This window comes from Nyctibius grandis, chromosome 4 (genome assembly GCF_013368605.1).
Source record: "Nyctibius grandis isolate bNycGra1 chromosome 4, bNycGra1.pri, whole genome shotgun sequence".
In the NCBI taxonomy this organism is placed as follows: Eukaryota; Metazoa; Chordata; class Aves; order Nyctibiiformes; family Nyctibiidae; genus Nyctibius; species Nyctibius grandis.
The window spans coordinates 67,179,642-67,198,677 of NC_090661.1; the positions used below are offsets into that span (position 1 = coordinate 67,179,642).

Below are 19,036 nucleotides of genomic sequence, written 5' to 3' on the forward strand. Positions count from 1 at the left end.
CTTGTGCAGATGGCAGCAATTTTACCCAACCTTTGCTGGCTTGATTTGCTTCTCGCTCCATCGTTTGGTGTCCCTTGATCACCGGCTGATGCACACCAGCTAGCTGGGGTGCCAGAAAAGACCACTGAAAGCATCCTGTAAGGCTCGGTGACAAGCCAGAGAAGAAGTGTAGCCCCCAGCAAGATCCTGCGGAGAGGCGGCTCGTACATGGTTGAGATACCTACAACAAAGAGAAGCGTTATTTTAGAGCAGAAACACCCACATAGTTCACAGTACAGCGAGGCTGAGGCTGCTTTTGGGAGAAAGCAAGGAGATGGAGCTGCTTGCTGCTAGCCACCTGTGGACGCAGCAGTGTAAGACGTCCATTAGTTAAAACAGTGACGATGCTGATGCACCTTCAGAGAAGCTGCCCAACCAACATGCTGCAAACACGTGGCTCCTTGCACTAGGGTAAGTACACTCACTGGTTGGTATTTTCTGTGCTCGCTCTGGGGGGAGGGTTACGTTTTCCCCCTTTGGTAGTTCCTTCTAAGACAACGACACAACACAAGCTTTCCTACGCTCCCCCCACAGGTATCAGAGGGTTTCAGCTCTGGCCAGTTGATGCTGGGTGCTCCCAAGAGCCAACTGTGCCGGTTGCTCTGATGGCAACAGGGCTGAACTTTCTGCTCTCGGGCCCGTCTGTATCTGGAGTAAGTCCACTGACATCAGAGAATTAGATCTGTAGGAGGCTGCCATCAACATTTTGGCTAAAGAAGCCTCTAAACTTCACAATTAAGTAAGCATCATAGAATTATAGAATGGTTTGGGTTGGAAGGGACCTTAAAGATCATCTAGTTCCAACCCCCCTGCCATGGGCAGGGACACCTTCCACTAGACCAGGTTGCTCAAAGCCCCATCCAACCTGGCCTTGAACACTGCCAGGGAGGGGGCAGCCACAGCTTCTCTGGGCAGCCTGTGCCAGTGTCTCACCACCCTCACAGCAAAGAATTTCTTCCTAATATCTAATCTAAATCTACCCTCTTTCATCAATTTTACACCAAACCAGCCAGACTGATGAGTTGACATTGAAACACGCTACCTACGCTGGCGTTGCCGCAAGCTCTTGGCTCCCCTTACCTCCTTCTGAGGGCTCAGACCCAGTCGTGCACGCCAAGAGCTCCCATTAAAGGTGTCTGCCCAGCGGGGCTTGAATGGTTTCATTCAATGCTCTAACCCTGTAGTTCTTGCACCCCACATGAGACACATACAGACCAGATTCTCACCTAGTTTTGCACCAAAACCCCAGATGGACGCAGGCTGTAGCCTGCCACGATCAGCACAATAACCATCTCAAATTGTGAACACCAGATAAAATACCCTAAACGAGCGCTGCTTTTCACAGTTGCCCTGTAAGCCACGGAGCTTCAGCTAGCTGTTTGGATTCATCACTGGGTACGTGTTGCTCCTGGGAAGGTTGAGTCATTCCACCTCTGGCTTGGCAATTCAAGCATAAACTTGCAAAACGCATACGGCTTTTTATAATGTTATCCTGAGAAACCTAAAACAGCTGCACTTTTGGCAGGAAAATACAGGACCACCAGTAAAATATCCAAAACAGTTGCATCTTTTAATTTATGACTGTACACTGTTTCCATAAAGAGTATATAAAACAGGTCAGATTTTATAGGTAAGACATAATTAACAGTCATACCCATTGATGCCATAAATGTGTAGAAAAAGAGCTTACTTAGAAATGATTAATTACAGATTTAAAACTGTATTTCTTGCACCTAATAACCACAACACACAGACATGAACAACATTTCTGAGTGACTGTTGGTGAGATGCTGAAGCTGAGAGGCTGAATTTGCCTCCCGTGGCCAAGCTGAGGTGAGCTCTGCCGCTTTGTACCACTCTTGATGGAGTCCGGACCTCACTGCTGGACACTGGTTCCCATCAGCACGGGCACAGACATTAGGGCACAAACCCTTTTAATAGTGTTTAGTCCAAAGGGAATCTACAAACACAGCAGCAAAGCTGGTCCCATCTCTTAATTTGCAAGGGAAGATGGTCTGCAGGGAGCTCCTGTTTTGTGGGGGAAAACATTTAATAGATTTTTTTTTTTTTTTTTTTTTTAACATTCTTGTTACTTATCCCTTCATATTTTAAGAGGAAAATCTCATCCTTCCCAAAGGCCTTTTACAACTGCTGTGGGAAACAGGAGCTCCTTCCCCCAGCCAGGAATGACGAAGGGATACTGACAATGACAAATAATTTCCTTCAGAATGCTGGTGTGTACCTCCACCCTCCAAACCAGAGAGTCTTATAAAAATCAGTTCCCATCTCAGATTTGACTTCTATCGTGTTTATCTCATTGCACAAACTCAATTTTCCACTCGTGCATGGAACAGTCCAGAGAAAACACGGGATTACTTTACATTTCTATATTAACAAAGGTTGGTTGTGTATTTTTCATTACTTTTCTTATCATTTGTTACTTACACATCACTAAAAGGAGAGAGGCAGAGTCTATTGTTTCCCTTTTTTTCAGGTCATCTGAAATTGGGGCCTTAGTTTCATAAGAGGGCCTGATTTACAGCTATTACAGCATTTATAGCTAATTGGTATGTGATCTCTGGAACAATACAAAATCATTGCCAAAAAGGCTCAGATCGACTTTTCCTACGGCAACCTGCGTTAATTCTCCCCGCTCCTGTGAAACAAGCACGACGCGCTGCTGGCTGTCAACTGAGGTCTTTATTTTCTTGTTAAGTATCTAAACTCCCTGCTCTTGACCCATTTAATTACTGTGGTACACCAGGCAATTGCAAAGAATCTGCCACCCTGAAGCCACACAAGGAGAAGCGAATGTTTCGCTGGCTTTTCCGCACCGATCCCCATCTGTGCTGCTTGAATCCAGCCATGCCCTTCACAGGAGGATCTCTCTGAACTGGATTCCTGGGGTTTCTGGCAGAGGTCAGCACGTCTTTTCATGTGCACCTTTACAACAGCGGCAGGAAGAAGCGCTTGCCAAGTTTTATTTCCAAAAAGTCAAGCTCCGTTAGGTCTTGGGACCTGGAGGTAATTGCTCTCACTAGTTAGCAAATTCCAGCACACAAGGTCTGTTTTTCATAGGTTTATTTTAAGTACCTGTAAATCTTATAAGCAGAAACCAGGAAAAAGAGGTTTGCTTTTTCTGGTGCAGTTTTTTAATGTAACTTGTTTTTACTGAGGGCAGACTAAACCCTGAAGTTAAAAAAAGCCTGCACTATTATTCTTGAGCAGGGCTAAAGGGCTGGGTGTTCTCTGCCCCACGGTTTCACACTCCCCATTCACCGTAATGACTACGCTCTGCTGCAGGCTCTGCCCAAACAAGCCCCCTTTCCTTCGCTGCAGCCACGGGATGTTGATCGTCCCCATTACCCTTTCTCGTCAGTTAAAACACGTCGTATTTTGTTCTTCATGAGCCTTCAGGGGGCTCATTCCTGACCTTTGGTTTCTCATCACCATGTGGAAAAGAAAAAAAGCCTCCTGTTTTCAAGGAAAGACGTGTAATTTACACTTGGGGCAGAGGCTCAGAATGAAGCTGGTCATTCCTGGGGGTGGGTTTCCTTCATGTCTTCTCTTTTCCGAAGGCCATGTCACCATCACTTCGTCAGCAATGACCGGGACCGCTGGAGAGCCACGCAGTGGCGCTCAGCGCAGCAGCGGGCGCGATCCCCCGTGCCTTTCCACCCGCTGCCCAGGCAGCCCCAGCATCGCTTGGCATCGCTACCAGGACCCAACGCCAGCTCGTCAGATGGTAACACCCGAGACTGCTGGCAAACGTCCCCTCGCTGCTCCACAGGGCGGTTCCGTTTCAGAGAAATGCAGGAACGGCTTCAGAAACAATCAGAGAGGATGGAGAAACAGCACAAGCAAACCAGGCTATTAAAAAAACCCAACAACCACCAAAACATCCAACCAACAAGCCAAAAAAACCCCGCAGTACTTCCCTCCACCCACCCAGCTGGAAGTGTCAGTGCTGGGGATTATTTCACACCATCTTTCCCCATCTACCCACAATAAATGCAGTCCCACCGTGTTTCTGCAGATGCATTACTGGAGGTACATGTGCAATACTACGTATTTGGCATACAGGTTTTACTTTTTTTTGATCTATTAGGTATTTTATGGGGGTGAAGAAAAGAAAAATCACTCACAAGTTGTCTGACAAAAAAAAAAGATAATGTAATTCTATTCCACATAATAGATTTACTATTCATCTGATTATCCACAGTATCCAAGACAGAAAGTAACGGGGCAGACATTAGATCTGGGAAATTTTCCAGATTCGTCATTTAAATAATAAATAGCGGTCGCATGAAAGGAAGCGAAATACTCTAGTCTGGAAAATTGTGTAAAGCATTAGTGAGGCAGTAGCATATGCTGCATTCCTGAACCGTTCTGGACAGTATTTTCATTAGATTTATCAAGTCTCGAAGATGAGCTACCGACGCATTATTCAGAGTATCCTTGCAGAGACCGAGTCCGATCAGATGAGGGAGGCACATCAGGAGCTGGATTTTCTCTGGCCTGTTTTTCATTGTGGAATGTATGGCCTGGGTTACTCCATAGCCCCTGAGCAGGTAAAAACTGAGCTCCTCCAAGCAACTCTGTTTTTGTTAGAACCAGTTCTACCACACAGTCAGTCCATGCAGCCAAAGCAGAATTTGTTTATAAAATGAGCAGAGTTCATTGCTGTTCTTCATTAAATAGCCCTGGGAAATTCATTTGGGAACAGGCCTTCGCTAGGTGTTATTCAAATATGGTGTGGCTCTCCCTGTGTCGGAGACAGTAGTGTCTAAGGTAGGAGGAAACCACACCACGTAAAGCTGGTACTCAAAGAAGTCCAGAATAGCAATTCATCCTTCCACAGACTAGCAACAAGCCTGATCTCTGGCCCTCAAAATTCAAAAAGCAGTCTCTCATCTATTTTAGCAGACACTCTTTGGGCACTATCATTGTGTTTAGATCTTAACAAACAAACCAGCTATTATTTGTGTCAGAAATCCCTGCTGAACACCAGCCAGCACAGCCTGTTCCAACACACAATGCAATTTCTACACAACCATGAAGTCAGCAAGGGCTCCTCACGGGCCCAACCCAATACCTCCTGCAGGGCTTGCACCATGCCCAGGGTCAGGCTTCCAGCCCTGATGGCAGCGAGGCACCTACCACCAGCTGCTCTTCTCCTCCGCTCTCCAGGACAACAAGGACTAAATGGGAAAAATGTATTTTATCATTGAATTGGGAAAATTGTTGCCTGGAAAGGAGAAGGTCCATGGCTGCCTCAAGGAACCAAGACATCATTGCTTGATAAATACAGAATCACAGAATCACAGACTGGTTGGGGTTGGAAGGGACCTCTGGAGATCATCTAGTCCAACCCCCTGCCAAAGCAGGGTCACCCAGAGCACGTTGCACAGGGTCGTGTCCAGGTGGGTTTTGAATATCTCCAGAGAAGGAGACTCCCCACCCTCCCTGGGCAGCCTGTTGCAGTGCTCTGTCACCCTCACAGTAAAGAAGTTTTTCCTCATATTGAGATGGAATTTCCCATGTTTCAGTTTGTGCCCATTGCCCCTTGTCCTGTCACTGGGCTCCACTGAGAATAGTCTGGCCCCATCCTCTTGACACCCGCCCTTAAGTTATTTGTAAGTGCTGATAAGACAATTTTGTAACCATTTTTTATTATTACACAACAGTGTAACCATTTTAATAACTTTAATTTGAACGTGACCAGGAAGTTGAAGTGGACAACGAAATCACGGTGTGGGGTTTGCTGCAAGCACCTGCAAACAGGCAGGCAGCCACCCACTGCAATAGCTCCAGGGGGTGGGTGGGTGGTTTTTTTTAATGCCTCTGGATATTACGCCTCTGTGTATACAACTGCAGCAATCAGTGTGAATATCAGGAAACTGCTAAGCACAATGAGGTCCAGATACAACAGATACCAAGGCAGGCAGAAAAAGGATATATTTTTAACCAGATTATGTCACCTATTAGTCTTGCAGCAGGACAAGCCCAAATACAGCCCACAGTTCAGGGGTACAAGGAAAAGTCACTCTAAATACCACAACACAGTTTTGGCTACTGAAAAATCCTGCCAAAGACAAGGAGAGCTACCATAAACACCGCCCCTGAAGCCCTGGCAATCCCACTTGCAGGCAGCAGATCCACCAGTTCAGATTCAGCTCAGTAAACCACTCTATTTTTTTATGATTAATAATACTGTTTAGCTATGCTAATTTTCTAAGGGCTTAGTGAGCAGAAATTGCTCACCAAGGTGTCGGATGAGTGCCAGACCCCAGCCTTCTCCATGCCACGAACTTGCTCAGCCCATTTCACGTACTCATGCCCCAAGAGACTGCCGCAGAGCTGTCACTTACTCGTCACGATTCACAGAGCTGTGCCCAGAGTTTTTCTCATTCAAACCAGCACGTGATCAGGTGTAGAAGCTTCTGGCGTGCTTGTAGAACCACCACCTACGCCTCCAACGCAGGGGGGACAGCAGTGATTCTATTATTCGGGGGCTGAAGCTGCCAGGATTGACTGCTGAACGCACGGTTGGTATTATGAGCAAACCTTCTGGTTCCAACTGACTTTACCTTTGACGACATTTTCCAGGGACTCACTTGAATTGTTTGGAAATAAACATATCTATACTTACACGGTGTTTGAGTATTTTTTTCCCCTTTTACTTCAGAGGGAAACTTAACCAACTTTCCAACAAGGAAAAGTTAAGGTCTTCATCTTGCAATAAATTCTTCAAAATCAGATGCCTACTGACTCTAATGGGTCTCTCTTCATTACAATGAAGACTTAACTAAAAACATCTTAATGGGGAGTTGAGTTCACGGCTCCTAGAACTTTTATTTCTCAGTTTTAGGTCTTCTAAGTGAAGAACTCTATTCTACCAGAAATAACTTCTCCCAGTAGAAAAGCCAAGAAAACCCCAACCCCCTAAATCAGTAACAGAAATCTAGGACCTCTAGTGATTCTTTTTTAGCCTCTTCCATCTGCTTTTTGTAAATAGCAATTTGTTTCAGACGCTGTCAGAGTGTCTCTGGGCAGGAGTACACGTCAACTGCGTGTGGTGAAACAAAATTCTTTAAAATTAAAATAAAACAGGTCTGCCACAGCACACCTCAGCTAGAATGGAACAGCACAGAGGTCTGCTACCGGACACTGAAAGAGGAAAAAAAAAGCCTGGAAAAGTAATATTAGCCATGAAACAGCTGTCTCTGATAAAGTCAGTTCTGACTCCAAAGGTAGAAATCCACGATGAGTTATTCTTCCCTCTTCTCCCTTATATCAAAGGGCAAACACTCCAGATCCTGACAGCCCAAAGCCACACGTGTCCTGCTGCAACAGCAACCCGGGGCTCAGCACTCCTGCTCCGAAAGCAGCCACTTTGCCCCTTACTGTTCAGCTACTGCAGTGACCAATAAAAGAATCTTCAGAGTGTTTAACATAAAAACTAAGGCACTTTTGTTTGATGTTTCACATAAACTGTTTCCTCTTTTAATGGTGAAATTCTACATAAACAGTAAGATATATCTAATTACCTATATTGGAGATTTTATTACAAATTACCTATGATATTGGTAAGTACAGTTGTGAACCCTGCAGTAGAAAAATCTTTAAATGCAAAGGCACAAAGACAAAGAAGCCATCCTTGGCGGGGAGAATAGAATCAAATTTTCCCATACTACTTTCCCCAAAAACTTCCTCTTTTTGTGACAAAACCCAGACTCCAGAGACCAAACATTTCCACTGAAAAGCTAATACATTGGGGGATGGAATGGAGGGGAATTTTCTTGTGACAGCTATCTCAAAATATATCTTCAGTACTCCTAAGTGAATGCATCATTTAAAGAAACAACTTTTCTACTGGTAAAAGAAGTTTAAAGAAGAAAAGTTTTAGAGAGCACCTGATTCTCCAGCATTTTCCTAGCACTGCAATTCTACTGCTGCTCTAGTTTTTAAATAGACATGAGATCAGAGTCAGGTACTCACATTTATTTAACACATAGATAAACATTTGCCTTTGGAGTAACTGAGAAGCCGATGCTAGTGCCTAAAGGTAAGATGAAAAAGCGTGGAGAAATGAAGATCAAAGAAGGAGAAATGTCTTCTGCCCCACATAAACTGCCTGATACAATTTTTTAAAAAGTGAATGTTTTAAAGTGTAAAGACAGGATGAAAAAGGTTTTACAGAATAAAGGAAGCTCTGTATTACTCTAACCTGATATGCATTTTCTGTGCCACAGGCTGAATGACAGTCCTGGGATGCCACTTGCAGGCTGTGCACAGGGGTTTCTGCAGGTACTACCGTAACAACAATTTTTAGACAACTCCAGTCCCCCTGCAGGGTCCTACTCAAGAAGGCACCAGCCTTGATACAATTATTTCATGTGGAGAAAGACTGTAGACTCAAACTACTATGGACTATAGACTTAAAGACCATTGACTTAAAGCTCTGTAGACTACAGACTTAAAGCACTCTGAAATGGGACATAAACCCCTTAAATGACACAAACTGCCTACACCCATCTTTGAAGGAACTGCAAATCCAATTACACCTATAGACAATATGTTAAAAATGTTAACAAGTTAAATAAACCTCTTTTTTTCCACTGAGGAGTTATGCAAGCTAGACATTTACATTCAACACAAATTCACATCTTTAAATCCAGTGCATGTTTGATAAACACATTTTGCACCTCTTGTGAGCCCAGAATTCACCATGGCTGTCTGTGTATTTCCTTTGATAATAATTAAATGCTACATTTGATCAGGTTCTCTTAACATTTGACCAGGCAGCATCACTTCAGATGAGGTGTAACAGTTTCAACCTCGGGAAATGTAAATACCAGTGCAAAGGAGCGGCCATTCCTGTCCTTGCAGGAGATTCAGTGAGCTGAGCTAATGCAGGAACTGTTGAATGCACTTCCAAAAGTTAAAGCAATGACAGAGGTCATATTGTTTTGTTGGAGTTTTTTTAGCTTAAAAAAAAGAAAACCCTGAAGCTGCTAGCGTACACTGTAATCCCCAATAGGCAAACTTCAGAGAAAGGAGGCACCTTCTCAGCTGGTCTAAGTCAACATGGTTTATAGATTTCTGTGCTGTTACAGGGTAGATTCAAGACAATTATTATCTGAAAGTTCTCATTTTAGCAAGTGACTGCCTGTTTTAAAATAAAAATGGGAAATGGAAAGCAGAACCTGCAAACACATTAATCCTTTGCAAGCTAAAGGTTAAAGCCTACCCAATTTCTTTTCATTCACGTATTTAAACTCTATAAAGGATACAAGTTCTCTGCTGACTCTTCTTTCTTTAATTGTCGGGGGGCTTCCTCACATCCCATTTTCCCCCCAGTAATATATTTAGTCATTTTAATGGCTCCATACAGGTCAGTCAAGAACCATCACCGATTATGCTGTGTAAACACTTTGCTTCTTGTTGCTCACTGCACATCTCGGCACCACGCATTCCTGCCGGCGCTCCAGGTGCCGTCTCCAAAATACGCACAACCACTACCATTAGGATGAATTATTTCTTTTTCTTTAAACTGAAAGGATTTCTGCTTAAACTCTTTCCCAAAGAGCTGCTTGAATTCATTATCCCCCTGTACTTCGCTGGTAACAAAAGGTTAATGTTTATTTCTAGAAGCCTTGCTCACAGGAAGGCTTCCTTCAGCGCAAGTGACTTCCGTAACTCGCGCCTCTGCGAGCAGAGGGGTCGGGAGCACTCTTGGATGAGCCGGGGCACCTGGTCCCCCATTTGTCATCTTCCTGAGGTCACCCGCCAGCTGTCCGTCCTCTCAACACCCAGCCTCGCCACGGCGGCGAAGGCATTTGCCCTCGCTCAGGTTTCCAGGTCTGAACTTCCAGATACAGTAAATCAATCAGCCATCGCAGAAACCGCTCAAACAACTGCAAGTAAGCAGTTCGACACCCTTGAGCAGCCTCGCTGCGTAACAAGGACACTGCAGTCCTAGCTGGAATCCAGCAAAGCACTCGCTCTGCATGACCAGGATAGATTACACCTCGGAGGACTGCAGAACTGCAGCTACATTTAGTCTATGACTAAATCAGGCTCCGCTCGTACTTGACCCTGAGAAGAATGTCATTGAACACAAGGGCCTTTTCTCAGCTACGATCTCGTGTTTTTTTCTTTTCGATGGCTAAAAAGACCATTAAGCCATCGTTCCTGTAATTGCAAAGTAGCTCTCTATTTAATGTCTTATGGAAATGTTTTGGCATGGCTTGATCTTCAAATTCTTCATCTTTCCCCCCTGCCCTCCAACTCCACTCTTCCTCCCGCACGCTACGTTTAGGACAAAGGTCCCCAGAAAAACGTGGATACGTTTAAATAATTTTTACTACTCTGAGGAAATTAACCATTGTTTTGTAACTTACTACCTGAGTTGGGATTGTTTTCATAGGCTTATCTTTTTTTTTTCTTAAGGATAGGGCAAGTTCAGTCTTAAAGACATCACTGTGTCTTTCCCAATGGCTAGAGGAACATTTCCCCAGGTTCAAACCCAGGAATAGAGCATCTCTTCTGTAGGCAAAAAGAGAGAACACAACTTTTATTCTGAAACACAGTTTTTTTGGACACGCAAATTCTTCTTTTAGGATAAAAATTCTCTACAGGTCCTCACTCTCTGCTTTTCTCTCTGACTTCTGTACACCCCACTGCGCACCATACGTCCCCCAGTGCAGGGCAAGCAATCCATATTGATGAACTGGGGCTTTGAGCGAGCTACATGAAAGAGATTCCTCCTGGACCAGCTTCCATGTAAATTATACAGCTGTGAAGCAAACGGAGCCCCTTCTGAACAGAGTGCTCAGTCAGGAACACCTACACAAAGAGGATGGAGATGCACAGAGACTTTTTTCAGTACATTTTGCTTGATGCGCAGTTCTGTGGCAACAGACCACAAGCACGGTCATGGCTGTACCGCAGCTGCAGAGTACAGGATGGCCTGCCACAGGCAGCGAGGAGATATTTTTGCCTCAGAAGCTCTGGTAAGGACCTTGACTTTGGGCTCGAGGCTGGAAAATGGACTGGCCAGCACACTTTTAGGGGTTTTTTTTTGCATTGAAGGACTGTGTTTTAGTCTCAGCAGGGGAAGACAGAGCCCCTGGGTGCCTTGAGTGTCAGGCATGGTCACAGCCAGGCTGTAGACTAATGGAGGTCAACAGTCTCCTTCGCCCCTACACCCTCCCCCAGTGTGCCTTCTGCATCTACCTGCCCTGTTGCACAGCTCTGAAACACCACTGCAGGGCACCCATCTCGGTAAGAACGACAAGGCTGGACCTAAGGGGAAAGAATCATCACCTTCTCCCTGCCAGCATCAAGGACCGAAAGCAGGACAGTAACACCAGAAGTGCGTTTACCACAGCCACAGGCTTTGCCTTCTAATCTCTTCTGATGGAAAAACCACCATCTGAACAAAGAAAAAGCTGTTTATAACCTCAGCTTTGAAAATACTGTCTCCCCAGGTCAGCCGGTCTATTCTGTTTTCACTGTGACGCTGCATCCTCTGCCCTCACAGAGCAGCAATGAATTCACGTTGTATGGTAATTCCAGCTTAATATGACTCAGAAACAAAATAGCACAAGATGCACAAGAATTTCTAGAGGGTTTTTAACCTCTGATACTGATCAGATAAGTAAGCCGCCAAACCCGATAATTATCTCAAATGAATAAACAAGTTAAAAACTTGCTCTGTGCTCGTAGTTATTCATTTGAGATAATAAGAACCCAAAGTTATTTTCTTTAGGCAGTATTTGAAAAGCATAATTGTCAAAAGCAAAAAGATTGCAGTTTGAACGACACTATTTAAAGAAGATGAGACTGTTCAGGTCAAAACAAGGTGAAAAAACCCCAGCCTGCCTGGTATCACAGCTGACTAATGCTCGAATGCATTAGACCCTCCACTTCTTCAGGTTCTGGTTGCTGCTGATCAGGTCGGCATTTCAGTCTGATGTTGAGGATCAAGTTTACAGCTCTCAGCCATGCTGGCATCTGCTCCTCAGGAAGGCCTGGAAGAGGTGGGAGGGAGAAGAAAGAGGAGGGCAGCAGCTAGGAGTGAGGGCTTCTCCTCAAAACCATGGCTGGGCTAATTAGAAGCATCTGCCCAAGTCGTGTGCAGCCTTTTGGCTGAGCTCTCAAACACCAACCTGCAAAGGAACCGTTCAGCCCCACTCTGTATCACAGAGCAGTCAGAGACAGCTCACAGAGGTGGAGGGGAGAAGGGGAAAGAGTTGCTCTGCTCTCTTGAAAATGCTTTTCTAGGGGAACAAAGGCAAAAAAACACTCCTCCAATCCTAAGAAGTTTCCTCCTATCTGTCAACATATGGTAGAAGCTATTATTATTTGGCTTAAATATAAAGTATCATTTTAAGCCTATTCACATTTCTATTGTGAAATATGGGTGTAATTCTCCAGATTTTATTGTCCTTCTCTATTGTGCCCTGGTGGAATTTCTAGAGCAGAAAAAGCAGCGATGACGGGAGATTTTCATCTTACTCTTCTAAAAAGACAATGAGTCAAGTGTCTAAATGGAATCGTTCTTTATATAATTTCTGTTGAATTAATTTTTATTCTCTGCTGCTTTCAGTCTAATACAATCTCCTGAACCAGTAGGAGCACAGATATCAAAGCACAAGTGCGCCGAGTTCGGCAGAATCCCTTAGTTTCACCAGAGGGAGAAAAGTGCTAACAGAGTTGTTACAGAGCAGCCACGTTCACAATTACCAAAATTCTCTGTGGATTATTTATATCACGACTCACCTCGCAAACCACATCCTCACTAAACGTATCCAAAGAAGTTGTACATACTGATTGAATGGATTCTGAAACCCTCTGGTGCAGAAACTGCATTTTTAAACAGTCACAGAGAATGCCTAGCAATTGGGGGAGGGATTATCATTAATAAATAACGACATTTAATAAATTATCTGGTGATACCCTGCTGAGAGAACTCGCATTAACACTAGGTGGCAGAAGGCTCTGTCACATTGAAGACACCTGCAAACAGATACACTCCTAGACCTAGACTTAAGCTTGAGAGCTGATTTTAGAAAAGCTAAGGGGAAAACAGCTGAAAGCAAAATAGCTATAAAATACCATTTTCCATCCACTCTTCCAGTTCTAATTCTGGTTCTGATATCTTTAGCACACATCATTTCACTGTTTAAAAGATCACTGGCTATCCCTGAATCTGAATACACCTTCTAAACTTGAAGCTTAAATCACCTCTTACTCAATTCAGGTGAAATTCTGTATGTGACAGGTGATTCTATTAAGCTTTTATTTAAGTAAAAGAGGAATTCACAGTTTAAAGAAATAAATGGCCATTAGGGCAAGTACACAATAAAACCACACACTGCTAGTTACCTTGAAAGATACTTGAAACCAAGCTTGAAGCGCTATAGCAAGCACACTCCTGCAGCTGAAGGAAAACCAGCAACCTACAAGCAAAATCTCATTCAAAACCGCTCAAGACTCACTGTTGAAAGGGGTCTCCTAAAAATGGCAGCTGCTCCTTCATGGAGAGGCGTTTTCAGGAGATACATTTGTAATTACATATAAAATTCCATGGTGTCAACCGGTTTCTTCTATTTTTACATATTTAACCCTTTAAAAATGTTTATGTTTGATTTTCCTTTATTCTAGCTGCTCTCTTTTGAACTACTCTAAGTTTCTCTCTCATCTAGTCTAAATCTAATATACAGAAGGAAACAAAAATTTTAATTTCCAGTAAAAAAGACAGGTGAAGAAACATGAGCAATCACAACTCAAAGGCAGTATATGAAGGAGAATTTGCTGCGTGGGCAAACAACCTGGATAGAAAAGAAAGCAAACAGCAATGTGAGATGTAAGGAGGAAGCCAATAGAGAGAGGAAAAGTGGGAGACAAGCAATATCTAGATGCTGAAGAACAAAAGGGGATGAGTGGATAATGGCACACTATTTCCTTAGACAAATAAGTTAGAGTTGACAGCAAAGATTTCCTCTAGATCACTGCGGCTCCACTGCTTTTACACTCGCCGATCAGCGATGTCCCAGACTGACAGCGCTTGAGGGTTGGGTTCTACAAGTGTAGCTGGTGCCAACAGAGAGCTCAGTAGTGTTGTGGTGGGTTATTTTGCACCTCTAGACATGGAGGCTCTTTGTGTTTAAATATAGTATATTTTATCATTGACAGTTGTCAGCAGTGGAAATTGTCATCTAAGCAGTAAAAGATGCTGTTGAAGAAACAGGAGGGATTGGTTAGAAAGCAAAATTTATTTTGGCCGTGACAACTCATCTCACTGCCCACTTTGAGGGTAAGGGATCATGCCACCCATTGCAAATTGCTGCCTGAGAGTCAGAAAAATCAATAAGAGGTAGGAGAGCCTACTTGCCAAGGCTACAGCCACTGCCAGCCGATTATTAATGCATATGTCTGCATTCTTTAATGTTTCCTAAGAAGCAACTATGTTAACTGAAAAGGTGCGATGTGTCACCAGTCCTTCTCTTCTCTCCTCTTCATTTTCTCTCTATATTAAAACCTTGGCTACCAAAGAAAACAATCATGTTTCACCTCATCTTTTCCCAGCTTTTCTGAAGTTCAGTTCCTGCTCTATAGCAATATATACAGTCTAAGTACTATCCCTGACAAGCTGTTTGACAGCCCTAAGTTGCACATCTATTTTACTCCCAGAGCTTTGGAGTCGGTAGGGCTTAGATGGGAAATGGAGGCCAATTAAAATAAACACAGACAATATCAATGAATTCTTCAGAAACACACAAGACAAGCAAAATGAAACACTACTGGCTTTTGCCCACAATTAGAATTCAGCCCATCTCACAGGCGGAACGCTCTGGCTGAGGTCCAGAAAGACACTTAAGCACATGTCTTATTTTAAGCATGTGAGTAGACTCATTGATTTTTCACTCATGCCAGTAAGAATATTTGATGCGCTTAAAGTTAAGCACATTGTTAAGTGCCTTCCTGGATCAAGGCCAGGCTATTTAGCCCTTGCAAGAGTTAGTCTACAGAATATTTGCCATTACTTTAACTTCTCAAGACTTTCTTTGAGATAAAGTTTTATGGGGTATGGAAATATTCCATTCATCGCGTATCGTACGAGCAATAACTGGTTTATGGCAACCTTCAGGGAACAAGTATTCTTCCCCTTCCCACATCTTCTGAAGCAGTAACTGGAAGGATTATCAAGGCCCATAAGCAAATACATCAATAAGGAAAATTAGTTTTGAATCAGAAGCCACAGTCTTACTAATCTAGAAAGCAAAACTAGCCCCATAGTAAAAAAGCTGACAGACATTAATTTCCAGTGAAAATTAATAAAGCCATTCGCCAATATCCCATTCCAATACCAAGTCCTGTACAGCAGCTTTGAAATTCCAACAAGCTAATTGTTGACTGAAATGAATTATCACAATAAGCACATATTCAATTCCACTCTTTCTTCTTCCTGTTACATCAAGTTGAATACAAAATTCAAGGAAAGACCTGTCAGTGCTTCCTCAAGATGATCTCACCACATCAGAGCATTTTCTAGAGATCAAAGGCACAACAAACGCTATTGCTTTTCACTACAAAGAAGCAAATGCCATTCATTTTGCTACAGACAATTGGATTAATTATCTGGTTGGCACTATCCAAGTTCAGTATCATACCCTGAATAAGAACTAGTGAAAGGCGCCTAACATAAGGAAAGCTGTCCTGGGTCCCACCAATGTTCCCTCTACCCCAGCCGTTCCTCTCCAGGAGCAGAAAGGGAGTGCACGGGAGCCTGACCACTCCAGTGAGACCTGCAGGACAATATGACAATTGGCTCCTGTTTTATGAGCAGATGTAGCTTTTTATTTCAGTACTTGTTTCTTCCTGGAAAGTTTAAACTCAGTATTGAAAGTATATAATTGACAGGGCGATATAAGAACAGAAAGCCAATTTAAAACGAAATCACCTCTTTGAAATCTCCAGTTGACTCATAGCTGTGTTACTCATCGTGCCTTACACCAATGCAACTCCACTGATTTCATGTTACCAAGCCCACACCCAATGGCAACTCAAGCCTCAACATCTAATGCAACACTTCAGAAACTGGTGGACTACCCTTAAGGACAACCTCTGAGACCTCTGAAAACAGTAACTAAGAAGATAAAGGTACCTGGCTGGCAAACACACTTTCTAGTGGATTCTGGTTTAGAAGTCCTCAATTTGAAAGAAATAATATCTCTCTTTTTTATATAGAGAGTTATTTTGCATATCCAGATGCTGAGATTATTTGATGAAATTTTATCATCTTGCCATGCAGAGTCAGAGCAGACAGACATAAAGGCCATAAAGCAGAGAAGTGTTGAGGCTGGAAGGCACAGCTGGAGACCATTCACTCCAGGCCCCCTGCTCAAAGCAGGGTCAGCTCAAGCAAGTTGCTCAGGGCCGTGTCCAGTCAAGCTTTGAGTATCTCCAAGGAGGAAGAGTTCACAAACTCTCTGGACAACCTGTTCCAGTATTTGACCTCCCACGCAGTAAACATATTTTAATGGAATTCCTTGTATTTCCATTTGTGCCCATTGCCTCTTGTCCTCTCACTGGGCACCACTGAGAAGAGTCTGGCTCTGTCCCCTTTACTCCCTGCCCTCCATCAGGTATTTGCACACATTGACAAGATCCTTCTGAGCCTTCCCTTCTCCAGATTAAACAGTTCCAGATCCCTCAGTCTCACCTCACACAGACACCCCAAGTCCTTACTGACTCCAGTGTGTCCATGTCTCTTGCACTGGGGAGCCCAGGACTGGACCCAGCACTCCAGATGTGTCTCACCAGTGCTGAGCAGAGGGGAAAGATCACCTCCCTCAACCTGCTGGTAACACTCCGCCCAATGCAGCCCAGGAGGTTGTTGGCTTTCTTTCCCAGAAGGACACACTGCTGGCTTATGGTCAGCTTGCTGTGCTCCAAGGTCATCTGTGCAAACTGCTTTCCAGCTGGTCGGTCCCCAGCCTGCACTGGTGCATGGGGTTATTCCTCCCCAGGTGCAGGATTTTGCATTTCTCTTTGATGAGCTTCATGAGATTGCTGTCAGACCATTTCTCCAGCCTGTCGAGGTCCCTTTGAAGGGCAGCACAACCATTGATGCACGAGCTGCTCCTCTGAACTTATATCGCCTGCAGACTTGCTGAGGGTGCACTCCTTCCCATCTGCCAGGCCGTAGTGAAGAGGCTAAGCAGCACTGGTCCCAGTATTGACCCCTGGGGTATACCACTAGGTCCTGTTTTGCTTTGAAATCCACAACCCTTAACAGGTATGTTAACGTCACTAGATTGTGTTGGTTTAACTAGTTCCCATTTTTAAATTAAGATAGTTAAATGAGAGCAATATTTTAATATATGCATGAATCAAGTCAGTTTCTGAACAGAACCTGCTGGCTTAACTCATTCTTAAAAGTGAATTTCCTTTAAGAAAAGTTCAAAAATCATTTATGACTTCAGAGGGAAAGACAGACTTTTCTTTTTGAACTGCTTTAGTATCTAACTAACCCAAATGATGGACTTTATAAAGAAATCATTTCTGCGGACAAAATCGCACCTTCACTTGAAGAGATGAGAGCAACAAGAAAGCTGTATTCCAGAACTGGGATTATAGCCAGTTTATGATGGGAAAACATTGAATGCTTATGGCATAATTATAATGTTACAGCATTTGCTGCCAAAATTACAAAAATTATTCTTAAAATTATGCCCTAAACAGAATGTTGTTTAGCTAAACTGAAAGCACATTCCAAGAACTGTGAAAAAACAAACTTAACATGATTCCAAATCTAAATTATGCATACTAAGGGCTTGTTTTAATAAATGTACATTTAATGGTTGAATAAAGTTTCTCAAAAAATTATTTTAAAGATAATGAATGCCTGATGTCCAAAAGGATGTCACATAAAATTTCATCATTGACTTATGTAAACTAACCTCAAATTTAACCAAATGCAACTGTGATCAATATTGTGTCAATCTGAAAGTATCTGGGTTTTAAGGCAACAAAACCAGATGCAAGGATGAGTAAAAAGTTGGAATCCACAAACTGAACGGAGTTCTTTGCCACTGAAAGGTCTGGAACAGTTATACTGACAGGGAGAAGCCAAAAGAATGAAAAGTTTTGATAGTATTGCCACATTTAGCAAGAAGAGAGTCAAGTGCAGGAGAAATAAAAGGGAGCTAGTTTGTCACTGCTGTGTGTTATTTAGGTTTTTTCTTTTAAAGATGGCATCCTCCACTTTTAGGCAGTTTGGGGCATGGATTGTTCCTCCACACACCTCTAAATCACGGTAGGATTGTGATTTACTCAGAATGTGACAGAAAGCTGTTGTCTTTGACAGGGTTTAAGTTATATCAATATGAAGTCAAAGAAGCAGAACAGCTAAAACTGGCAGAAAAATAAAAAATCTATGACTTCATTGCCTCACAAAGCCTCCTGCAAGTTTCTATCTTCACAAAAACAGGCAGAAAATCCTAGAGGACCACAGAAGGGCAAGAGATTTATGAGGTCTGAGAATCCCAAAATAAAAATGCAATTGAGCTAGCTGATTTTATTATTTTATCCCTGAAAGCTTAAATAAAATTTAAAAAGTAAAAATAAAAATAAAGCACAGAAAGCACCTACGAGAAAAGCATTGTCAGTATTGTCGTTTAGGCATGTTTCCCTCCCCACCTCTGAAAAGTTGTCTGGCATTTGACTTAATTGGGAGGAAGAATTTTCTCCCCTGGCGAAGTCAATTAACTTCACTGTATTTGTACCATCTGTCAGAGCCGGACCTGCTATCTTCTTCGTGTCTGACACAAGCTTCTACACCTACTTGACAGATCAAATGGTTTTTAAAGAAATTATTGTGCTTTAAAGGGAAGTTCCATGGCTACGTCAAGTCAAAAAGCTGCAAGACAAGAGGTGAGTGATTATTATATTAGTACATGATACACTCCCCTAGAACATTAAA

At 43.1% G+C, this 19,036-nt stretch overlaps 1 protein-coding gene across 1 annotated transcript in view; it reads right to left on the reverse strand.

Moving 5' to 3' along the window:
- Positions 1 to 19,036, reverse strand: part of MNAT1 (MNAT1 component of CDK activating kinase) — a 124,412-nt gene continuing 105,376 nt past the window's right edge. The window contains exon 8 of the mRNA XM_068399804.1: positions 1 to 220. Coding sequence (XP_068255905.1) covers positions 100 to 220 — 121 coding nt within the window. The 3' untranslated portion in view covers positions 1 to 99. The remainder of the gene's footprint in view (positions 221 to 19,036) is intronic.